The following is an 11,557-nucleotide window of genomic DNA, read 5'->3' as shown; positions in this document are numbered from 1 at the left end:
GATATAAGGAGAGGTTATATGGAGTAATAGGAGGAGATATAGGGAGAGGTTATATGGAGTAATAGGAAGAGATATAGGGAGAGGTTATATGAAGTAATAGGAGGATATATAGGGATAAGTTATATGGAGTAATAGGAAGAGATATAGAGAGAGGTTATATGGAGTAATAGGAGGAGATATAGGGGAGGTTATATGGAGTAATAGGAGGAGATCTAGGGAGATATTATATGGAGTAATAGGAGGAGATATAGGGAAAGGTTATATGGAGTAATAGGAGGAGATATAGGGAGAGGTTATATGGAGTAATAGGAGGAGATATAGGGAGAGCTGTGGTATAAAGCAAACATTGTATGGATTCATAATTAGTGTTGGGCTCGAATAATTGAATAGTGAATATTATTCGCGAATATCAGCACTTTGAGAATTCGCGAATATTTAGAATATAGTGATATATATTCGTAATTTCGAATATTCTGGATTATTATTTTTCATCAGTAACCTCCCTTCTTGCTTGTGGGCCAATGAGAAGGCTGCAATGTCTTTGTCTGAGCTTAGCAACATCCCTAGCAACCTATAGGAAAGTTGCCTACCCCTTACTATATAAGAACCTCCCCAGCAGCCCTTGTATGCAGTATTTTGCAGATCTGAGAGAGACGTTCACGACAATACTTAGTGCACCAATCACTAATAAGTAGTCAGACCTGCTAAAATGTGAAGTTGCACGTATTGCGCCAAAATATTCGCATCATTGGTGCCGATTTCGCAATCGCGAAAATATTGGAGCACTCTAACTGCATATAAAGCTATTGTAATGTTCTGCCATGCCAACCATTTTCTCCAGTCTCAGGAAACTTCTAGCGGCTTAAAAAATTTTGCAACAGTGACCCACGCCTGTATTTCGAGCGCATTACACAAATATTACATTGCCAATTTTCCGCGATCAAGAATTTGCAAATAAATGACGAATATTCTACCACATATTTGCGAAATATTGCGAATTCGAATATTGCCCCTGCCGCTCATCACTATTGATAATATTAGAAAACACAGTAAATGGTAACTTTTAACGATACAACATATTTATATATGAGGGATACAGAATAAATATTATATAATATATAATAGAATGCAAAAGAATATATCATGTAATATTACCTAGAGAATCTTTTTTTTTAGAGTGTCATTAAGATACTCACAGACCAAATAAAGTCACTTTCTTGTTTTATAAGAATTTTTGTTCACATGTACTGTATATATGTCTGTGAGTACTTGTATTTATTTTGTCATTTATCATCATTCTGAGCAATGAATATCAGAAAGAATGCAGAAAGATTATTTTGCAATACAAACATTTATGCAATGTCACGTTGATTGCTAAGGACTTGTCTCAGTTGGTGCTAGTTCTTTCTCTCTATGAGCGTCTCTGTTTTATCCGCTTTTTAAGCCTCTTTTTCAGCATGAATAGGTCAATGTACAGGATTTTATTGAGCACAGCGGAGGCACAGAGCAAGCCTCCATGTACGGCACCTGCCACCCCACTGCTGAAGACATCCTGCCCTGTAACACAAGGAGAAGACTCATAGTGTGATATCATATTCACCTGGGTCATACATAAACAAGTATACCAATCTTGCCCATCCATGTATTACATGATCAGCCATTCATTTAAATGCCCAGCATATATTACTATATTTAGGGTTTAATGATCACGGCCACAGGGGAAGAGATCGGTGTTTGGAGGGGGAAGTGGCCCTTTGGCATCATACAGCCATCGACAGACTTTCACTAGTGGCTTTTCAGTTAACATTGGGGTAGGGACCTCATCTCATCAAAAGCACAGGCCTGGTGCCCACTTGGTAAATAAGGCCCTTAAAGGGGCTGTCTGGTTATGAAAACCCATTTATCCATTTAGAAACTGTAGTTGGGCATTCTGAGTAATTGTAGGGTGATTAACCCCTGCTGGCGCCCCTTCTGTTATGCAGGAAGGACATGACTCAGGACTGAGTTTTCCACGTGTTATTATTGATAAGCATCATGACTATTTATCAGAAAAGCTGTTCTTATTGCCCATGACTTCTCAAGGTTGAACATCTCTCACCTGTCAGGTATAATCCCGGTACTGCAGTCTGTGACCTCATTCTGCTGATAATCTCACATTGGTATCTGCTGCAGTTCTGCTCAGCACCATACATGGACCCCTTGGGTGCCCGCAAGTAATATTCATTGCTTACTGGGGTGGCAGCTTCCATGTATTCAATCTATATAGAATACAAATGCAAAAGGTAAGTGCTCACATAGAAGAGTGCATAAGACACAAGAAACTGCATTAGAAATAGATTGTGATTCTATAGGCCCCCATACATATTAGTGTATTGCTGCAGAACATCCTGAGAACAGTGGGTTTGGCTGATAGTGTAACGTGTATGGGGAGCTACAAACTCACCCCTGACATATTACGTTGGAGGAGAGAAAGCCAAGATAATTGAAAATACATACACGCTCGGCTGAAGTGAGTGTATGTGAATGGGGGGTCTTGGGAAAAATAGCTGTTGCTACTCATGGGCCAGTGCTGTGTGGGGGTCTCCAGGCTAACAGCCAGCTACTGTTTGTTCTATTCTTGAAGTCCCCCCCCCTAAACAAAATCTCCAGAAACCTTCTTTTTATGAAAATATATAGAAGGTTGCCTCTGTTCATCAGACAGTCCCTTTATTTTCACAAAATAATATGCACTATGATTCATTCATCTCTATAAAATACCCCAGTCATGTATGTGTCTTGGGAATTCATATTTACAGTCTCATGGCTACTTAGCTCAATGACGATTCCATGCCAGCACCAATGTAACCATAAAGGCCAATGTCATATTTTACAGGTCCCAATTCAGACATTGTTTTGGGGTAATTTGAAACACAAAGAAGACAAAGTATATAATCCTCAGTACTCCTCCAATGAAAAATATTAAAATCACAGTTTATTAGAACATGGTAAATGTGATATGGGGATAAATATGGTTTTGCCCAAAGGGTTCCTTCAAAAAGTCCTCAAATAAGTGTGTTTGTCTAGAGTGTGTCTGTACCTTGCCTTGTAGTTGTGGAAATTCTTTTATTGCTCTTTCAACCATGCACTTGGCCAATTTCATCTTCATACTATGGTACTCATGACCGCGGTGGCGTGGTTTTTGATCGTTCCATTGGTGGAACCAGTTGTAAGGTGCCATGGTCAACAGTGTCATACATGAATGGCCTGTAGAGGAGGTAACATGATCTACACTTTGTAATAGTCATTGACATTATAATGGAAACCTCTATAAAAATGTAGGGTATGACCACATGTCATGGCTGCCAGGCAGCTTGAACCATGTAGCCATGCAAACCACGGTGGTATTTAATGGAATCATAAGAAACTGTTTATTCAGCATACATTGTTAATGGCCACATGGTAACCCACAAAACCATACAGCCATCAACAAAGAACACTGAATAAGCAGTCAGTTTCTAAAGAGTTAATTGACTACCATTGTGGCCCGCATGGCTGCGCTGTTCAAGCCGCACTTCCAAAGGAATACATTTGTCTGTGACACACTACCTAGAGATAACCATCCCTTTAGTCAAGATCTGACCTCTTATAGGTGTTGTCTCCGATGATCATCTGTAACCAAGTTCTGTACTGCGCCATCACAGAAGAAATAAAGCATTGCAAAGTTATCATTGATATCAATGGGCTGTACATGTAACATATGGAGCACTGCTGTCAGCCACTTCTGCCACTCCTATAGAGTCAAGTATGTTTGACCTCCATTATTTCCAAACTCCTCTTGCCATAGGTATATACCCGTGAGAGAACCAGGATGCCGTTCTAGTGAATGGTGGAGTACCTGTATATCTGACATTCATCACCTATCAAGTGGCTTTGGCTGGATTAGCCCATAGTCTCCACAATGAAGTTGAATCCGTGATTCTTCTCACCAGTCTACTCGCAAAGGTATTTTCTCTAGTCTAGTGTGATATTCAGTGGCTGGCTGACCATACCTGTCCTATATATTGTAACTGGCTCTGTATTTCTTAATAAATATATACATTCGCTAAATCCTGACCTGGATGCCTTTGACTGTAAGTGGGATCCTTAGCAGACGGAAAAGTGATGAACATCAGCGGTAAGTGCTCGCACACCTCTTCAAATTCCAAAGATGAGAAATTATCCATCCTGTATGAAAATAATTAAAAATATATAACAATGCTTTTTGAGGTGACTGTGTATTAGCTACTTTCCATTTCCATAAGCAGTTGGGGGCTACAGTGATATAAGATGTTATCAAGGAAAAAAGGACCGCCATGTTGAATTTCAACATGCAAGATCCTTTGTTCCCCCGGGAGAAGATTCACTGCCAGAGTGGTCTTTCTGTGATATATGTGGGAGCTTGGACAATCCGAGCATGCATGTTTACGGAAATAAAATAAAAATAGCTGCTGCCCAAATGGACTTTGCTTCATCAGCTATTTTAAGTGCATGCCAGAGTTTGCAGTCTTAAACAATTTGCAAAGTAAATGGTTTCTAAAGTTTAGAAAATGAAATGCAAGAAAGATTGTATGGTTAGGGTACCAGAGTTGGCATCCGTTGGTCATCAAGTCCTTGTTATAACTTCTGTGGGTTAAGGTTTCAAGTCCAAGATAATGTCAAATTTGCCAAAAGAGAAGTTTTGTGTTTACTCACAAGCTGTTGAGGTCACTGTCTGGGTAGATCCAGAGGTTGGTAGACTTCAGCCCCAGCTCATCACTTGTCCCACGTATACCTACAAAGACTAAAAAGCAACCCATCCCATACTGCAGACTAGACAGGAGGGATTCCACTTCTAGAAAGGAAGAAAAGACCAGAAAGATTATCCAGAACCTTTTATCTATTTACTTATGTCTATGTAAAACAGAATCTTTACATAATTATAAGATTTCTCTAGAGTCATAGGTAAAAGTTTTTAATATTCTATTTTGAAGTTAATAGGGAAGGGAATTTCTCATTCAGAAACACTGCATGGTGGTTCAATATGATCACAAGTTACCTGGTGTGTTTCTAATCTCAGGAGGTAGAAGTTGCTCATAGGTATTGAATATGCCAGCATCTGATATGACCACAGGAGCATAAATTTGTATCTCTTTATCTTTTCTCTGTACAGCCACCCCTAAAGAGAAGATAACATCTTCAGATTCAGTTTTTATACGTCCCTTACTTCATAATCAGCATCAGGGGCGTAGCTAAAGGCTCCTGAGCCCTGGTGCAAGAGTTCAGCTTGGACCCCCTTCCCTCAGTGCTTTGGGGTCAGGGGCAGGGAAGCGCATAGCCTTTTTGCTGGCTGAGTCAGAAAGCAAGCCCTCCCCCCCGTACAAATTCTTGACCTAACCCCTTCCCTTCAGACAAAGATGTAACTTGACCAGCATACACATTCTATAATACCAGTGTCTTCTTAAGTGGCACAAGGGTCTTTGGGCCTCCTCAGGCTCCTAGGCCCGGTAGCGACTACAACCTCTGCACCCCCTATAGCTACACCCCTGATCAGCATTATAAGCATCTCGAGTGGTAGATAGCCTCACTATATTAACCTTACATTGTAACATAAAAGTAAAATAGCATCTAGTAGTGTGGTGACATATATCACTAGTAGTTAAGTGGTGGGTCCAGCTATAGTGTTGGGTGACTAACCCTACAAAAATTGCCAGTTTGCATAAATATCTGAAAAAATACTTTATTAAAAAATACAAGGAAATAATTAGAAAGGTTTAAAAACAACAGTGCAGGTAAGATGGCGACATCACTGGAGGGGACCATGTGGGCAATATCATATATCAGTAAATTATCAAAACACCAGTAAAGTGCAAGTGCAAGTGCAAGTGCAAATACTGGCTAAAGTGACATTGAAAAAACAGTAAAGTAACCCATAGTGTGTCTCCGTCCAGGATGGTGCCAAACCTAATGCGCATTTCGGAGATCCTTCGTCCAGAGGTCAAAGGATCGCTGAAACGCACGTCGCGGTTGTCGCCTTCCTGGATAATTTACTGATATATGATATTGCCCACGTGGTCCCCTCCAGTGATATCTCAATCTTACCTGCACTGTTTTTAAATCTTTCTAATTATTTCCTTGTATTGTTTAATAAAGTATTTTTGATGAGAATTATGCGGACTGGCAATTTTTGCTCTACATACCTTACATGGTCACACTGTTTCCCAATAGGTGAGAACACTGACACTGGTTTCCAGTGTTATTTTGATGTGGTGTACTTGCTAATTAACATACACAACTGTTGGCGTTTTTGTTTGGTTTTATAGTGTTGGGTGGTTTCATCTAGGCCTTGAATATTCCTCCATCCCCTAAGAACTTTGTTACCAAGTATATTGTAAAGACCTCATTGTTGTGTTTTATCCTAAATACCCTTTTGGGTGATCTATTACTGATGGTCAATTTCATGTCTTCAGTTGACGTCCTTAATTGCTCACCTGTGGCTCTACCATTGCTCAATAAGATCCGTGTAACAGGGGCTCTTACAAATACTGTGCCTCCAGCTCGCTCTATAACAGGAATCATATGGAAGGCAATTTCACTGCTCCCCCCTCGAGGATACCAGGCTCCTCTTTTGTAGTGATGGAGAAGAAGGGCATTGATCATGAAGCTAGAGTCATTAGGAGGGACTCCTGGAAAAGAAAGTAAAAATTTACCATGCACAGTTAGGAAGGTACAGCTTAGGGATAACTTTTTTGGTTGGGTTGGTGAATTTTCTTCTGTATAAGGCTACTTTCACACTAGCGTTCGGAGCGGATCCGTCTGATGTTTCATCAGACGGATCCGCTCCTATAATGCAGACGTTTGCATCCGTTCAGAACGGATCCGTCTGCATTATTACTTAGAAAATTTTCTAAGTCTGAAAGTAGCCTGAGCGGATCCGTTCAGACTTTACATTGAAAGTCAATGGGGAACGGATCCGCTTGAAGATTGAGCCATATGGTGTCATATTCAAGCGGATCCGTCCCCATTGACTTCCATTGTAAGGTCGGACGGATCCGCTCGCCTCCGCACGGCCAGGCGGACACCGGAACGCTACAAGCAGGGTTCAGGTGTCCGCTCACTGAGCGGAGCGGAGGCTGAACGCTGGCAAGCGGATGCATTCTCAGTGGATCCGCCTCCACTGAGAATGCATTAGGGCCAGACGGATGCGTTCGGGGCCGCTCGTGAGCCCCTTCAAACGGAGCGCACGAGCGGACACCCGAACGCTAGTGTGAAAGTAGCCTAAGCCATGTATTTTTGCTTGGAACTCTTTTTTAAGTTACATCTGGCAGCTAATATGTTGTAATATACAAGTGAAGGTCAACATGGCTCCAGGAGCCTGGCAGTTGGGCATACCATGGCAATGTGAAGTTGAAACCAGAAGTTTACATACCCTATATAAAAAGACACATATGCATGTTTTTCTCAATATCTGTCATGAAATCAGAATAAACCTTTCCTGTGTTTGGTCAATTAAGATTACCATAATTATTGTTATTTACCAAATGCCAGAATAATGAGAGAGAGAGAGAGAGAGAGAGAATGTTTTAAGGCATTTTTATTACTTTCTGCAAAGTCAAAAGTTTACATACATTTCATTAATATTTGGTACCATTGCCCTTAAAATGTATGACTTGGGTCAAATGTTTTGGATATCCTTCCACAAGCTTCTAACAATAGTTGGTCAGAATTTGGGCCCATTCCTCCTGACAAAACTGGTGTAACTGAGCCATGTTTGTTGGTCGCCTTGCTCGCACCTGCCTTTTCAGATTTGCTCATAAATTTCCAATAGGATTGAGATCAGGGCTTTGTGATGGCCACTCCAAAACATTGACTTTGTTATCCTTAAGCCACTTAGTAACCAGTTTGGCAGTATGCTTCGGGTCATTGTCCATTTGGAAGACCCATTTCTGCCCAAGCTTTAACTTCCTGGCTGATGTCTTGAGATGTTGCTTCAGTATTCCCACATAATCTTCTTTCCTCATGATGCCATCTATTTTGTGAAGTGCACCAGTCCCTCCTGCAGCAAAACAACCCCACAACATGATGCTGCCACCCCCGTGTTTCACAGTTGGGATGGTGTTCTTAGGCTTCCTAGCTTCTCCCTTTTTCCTCCAAATGTAACGATGGTCATGATGGCCAAAATGTTCAATTTTACTTTTGTCAGACCACAGTACATGTCTCCAAAAATGTAGGTCTTTGTTCCTGTGTGCATTTGCAAACACTAATCTGGCTTTTTTATGTTTCTTTTGGAGTAATGGCTTCTTCCTGGCAGAGTGGCCTTTCAGCCCACGTTGATACAATACTCGTTTCACTGTGGATATTGACACAATCTTACCAGCTTCCGCCATCATCTTCACAAGCTCTTTTGCTTTTGTTCTTGGGTTGATATGCACATGTCGGACCAAAGCATGTTCATCTCTGGGACACAGAACCCGTCTCCCTCCTGAGCGGTATGATGGTTGGACATTCCCATCTTGTTTGTACTTGCGTATAATTGTTTGTACAGATGAACGAGGCACCTTCAGGTATCTTGAAATTGCACCCAAGGTTGAGCCAGACTTGGCAACTTTTGACATTGCAGAAAGTAATAAAAATGCCTTAAAACATTCTCTCTCTCTCTCTCTCTCTCATTATTCTGGCATTTGGCAAATAGTAATAATTATGGTAATCCTAATTGACCAAAAACAGGAAAGGTTTATTCTGATTTCATGTCAGATATTGAGAAAAAAATGCATGTGTCTTTTTATATAGTGTATGTGAACTTCCGTTTTCAACTGTATATGGTTGTCCGAAACCACCATCCAGATTATGCTCTGTATAGTCATGCAGATGCGACTCGATTTGACCTGAGCCTAAGTGACAATACCATGTGCCCCCATGCCACAAAACAACTTCTTTGAAGAACTAAAACGTTCAGTATTTTAAGAGGAGTTATACAGGGATGGTGCAAGGATTTTTGCCACCCTAGGCAAAAGCTAATTTTGCCGCCCCCTTGACTCTGCCCATTTACCACGCCCTTTGACCCGCCCACAGACCCCCATCAGACCTCAGATCAGCCCAAAGACCCCCACTCAGCCCCCTTCAGACCTCAGATCAGCCAAAGACCCCCACTCAGCCCCCATTTAGACCTCATATAAGCCCAAAGACCCCCCCACTCAGCCCCCAATGCCCCCCATCAAAACTTAAATGATCGTGGCAGGCAGAACTAACTGCATACTACAATACTTACCTAGAACTCTGCGGCTCCTCTTCCTTGCGTGCGTGTTGGGTCCGGACCAGGATCACCCCATCAGACATGTCACCCGGTGCGGCCCGCACCTGCCCCCCCCTCACAACGCCACTGCTAGTAGCAGTCTGCTACTGTGACTTCTATTGCGGCCAGACTCCAGAGAGCTGACTCCCCCAGCAAGAGTGCACTCTACGCGGTGGCCTACTCTGCTTATTGGTGGTGCCGGCCATGAGTTCATAGCATCTTTCTCACAGATGTACAGTATAGAAAAGTTTTCCTTAACCTGGGGATTCACTACCCCAGCCCTGTATTTAAACACCCAAGACAGAGTGGCTTCTTGGTGCCCCCCTGGCACACAGGGAACATGCCCTCCTACATCGTTACCTGATAATAAACTTTGCCCAGTGTTCATACTTTGGAATGTGGGTCATGCGTCTTGTTCGTTATTGGTTTATCAGACATGTAATCAGCACATCAAGAAACTAATTACAGAGAGTTAATGGAATAACCAGAAGATAAATTCAGGGGTAATAGAAGCTAAAATAGGTGTTAAAGGAAAGACATGAACTGAATATTAAAGGGAATCTGTCACATGGTTTGAGCATATTAAAGTGTTACTAATGCCATGTACAATAAAATACCTTATTTCTTGCTGTAGTCTTAATTTTTTGTTTCATGGTTTCATTAGCGATAAAATCCAGAGGGGCGTTATTATCCTTCTCTGGAGCCCAGTAACTCCCCCCTACAGTGCCCAGCCTGCCTTCCTTTAGAGCCCAAGCACACCTCTCTCAGCATAAGTAACAGCCCACACCCGAACTCTATGCCGCCGCACCCCTCCGCTATCTTATTATTTGGATGTAACTACACCCAGGGCCGTCTTTGCCGCAGGGCAAAAGGGGCAGCTGCCCCGGGCCCAGTTGCTCATGGGGGCCCTGGCCCAACTCGCGACTCTGACTCTATGTATATATAATATGCAGCAGCGCAGCACAGTCTACTCTTCACAGACTAGACAACTTGAATTTACAGCGAAGGCGAAGCACTTCGGCCCCCCGCCCCGTCACTCACGTGGTAAAAGGGGGTGTGTCTTGTGTGAGTCACCGCAGCCTGGTGAAGCGCCACAGCGGAGCAGGCATCAGCAGGGACTAAGTCCCCGCCTCCGGTCCAGAGGCTAAAGGGATTGGGTGGCGGTGGTGAGTGAGTCACAGCCTCACGTGACGTGACCACTTACCAGACCAGTCTCAAGTCACTGACCTGCTGACCTGACCTACCTAATAATAGTACAGTCAGGCAGCCAGCCAGAGTCGACCTGCCACTGCCGCGCCAGGAGGGGAGGACAGGACTGAGGAGGAGGTAAGCAGAAAGCAGTGGCACGCTGCGCATAGGCATATATATATATATTGACTTCAGGGGCGTAACTATCAGGGAAGCAGCAGGAGCCCTGAGCTTAGAAGGGGCCCGGGAGCAGTAGCAGGGGTGTCAGCAGGGCAGGGTTGCATGTACTATGATAAACTTCAGGCAGGGTATAGTGGAGGGCCGCACTGAAGATAACAGCAGCTCTTGTCAGCAGCAGCTTATGCTGCTACCTTAAAAAAAATCTCCCTGGAGCTTCCTTAAGAACCCCCCCCCCCCTCCCCAGTTTGCTCCTCTTCACTTACTGTCATATACGGCAGGGCAGTAGTAGTGCTCTTTGCTCTGCTATCAGTGTCTAGTCGGGACAGAGTGAGGGGGGGCTGCACTGCTCTCTGAGGAGGAGACACCCAGCCAATCCATGTGCTGGGGGGGGGGGGGTTAAAAACTCTTCTGGATCCTCCACAGCATGACAAATCCATCTAGCCTGCATAAAAGGCAAGTGTATGTATGTGATTATCTATCTATCTCCTATATATCTATTATACACATATATATATATATATATATATATATATGTACCTGAACCTAGTTATCTCACCAGTGGAGGCATTTGGTGGAAATTTCAATGCATAAAATGCATATGTGAAATGAGGCCTAAGACTATATAATGAATGCCTGTGTAACTCTATACATTCAGCCCCATACTGAGGATGCATAGGGGAAATACACTGCCCAGTGGATGCTATTCCTGTACTTGCTTGAAATTGGTTATGCTATTTTTTTTCTGTGTATTCCAGTAAGCAAGAGTTCACATCTCCATTCATTTTCGGTTCTTCTGATCCGTCAGAAGAACAGAAAAAAAGGATCCTACAAACAAATGGATCCTGTTGCATCCGTTATGCACATTTGGCATCCGTTTGAGCCATTTCTACCTGAGATCCATTT

At 42.8% G+C, this 11,557-nt stretch overlaps 1 protein-coding gene across 2 annotated transcripts in view; it reads right to left on the bottom strand.

Annotated features, from left to right (window-relative positions):
* Positions 1-1,204: 1,204 nt before the first annotated feature.
* The window catches only part of LOC121003963 (all-trans-retinol 13,14-reductase-like), a 41,089-nt gene continuing 30,736 nt past the window's right edge, over positions 1,205-11,557 (bottom strand). For both annotated transcript variants that reach the window (XM_040435955.1, XM_040435956.1), the window contains exons 5-11: positions 6,486-6,680; positions 5,054-5,173; positions 4,711-4,849; positions 4,094-4,203; positions 3,077-3,243; positions 2,099-2,258; positions 1,205-1,557 (exon numbers count right to left, since the gene is read on the bottom strand). In XM_040435955.1, coding sequence (XP_040291889.1) covers positions 1,412-1,557; positions 2,099-2,258; positions 3,077-3,243; positions 4,094-4,203; positions 4,711-4,849; positions 5,054-5,173; positions 6,486-6,680 — 1,037 coding nt within the window. In that variant the 3' untranslated portion in view covers positions 1,205-1,411. The remainder of the gene's footprint in view (positions 1,558-2,098; positions 2,259-3,076; positions 3,244-4,093; positions 4,204-4,710; positions 4,850-5,053; positions 5,174-6,485; positions 6,681-11,557) is intronic.

This window comes from Bufo bufo, chromosome 6 (assembly GCF_905171765.1).
Source record: "Bufo bufo chromosome 6, aBufBuf1.1, whole genome shotgun sequence".
NCBI lineage: Eukaryota > Metazoa > Chordata > Amphibia > Anura > Bufonidae > Bufo > Bufo bufo.
This window is presented reverse-complemented; position numbering and strand designations above follow the sequence as displayed.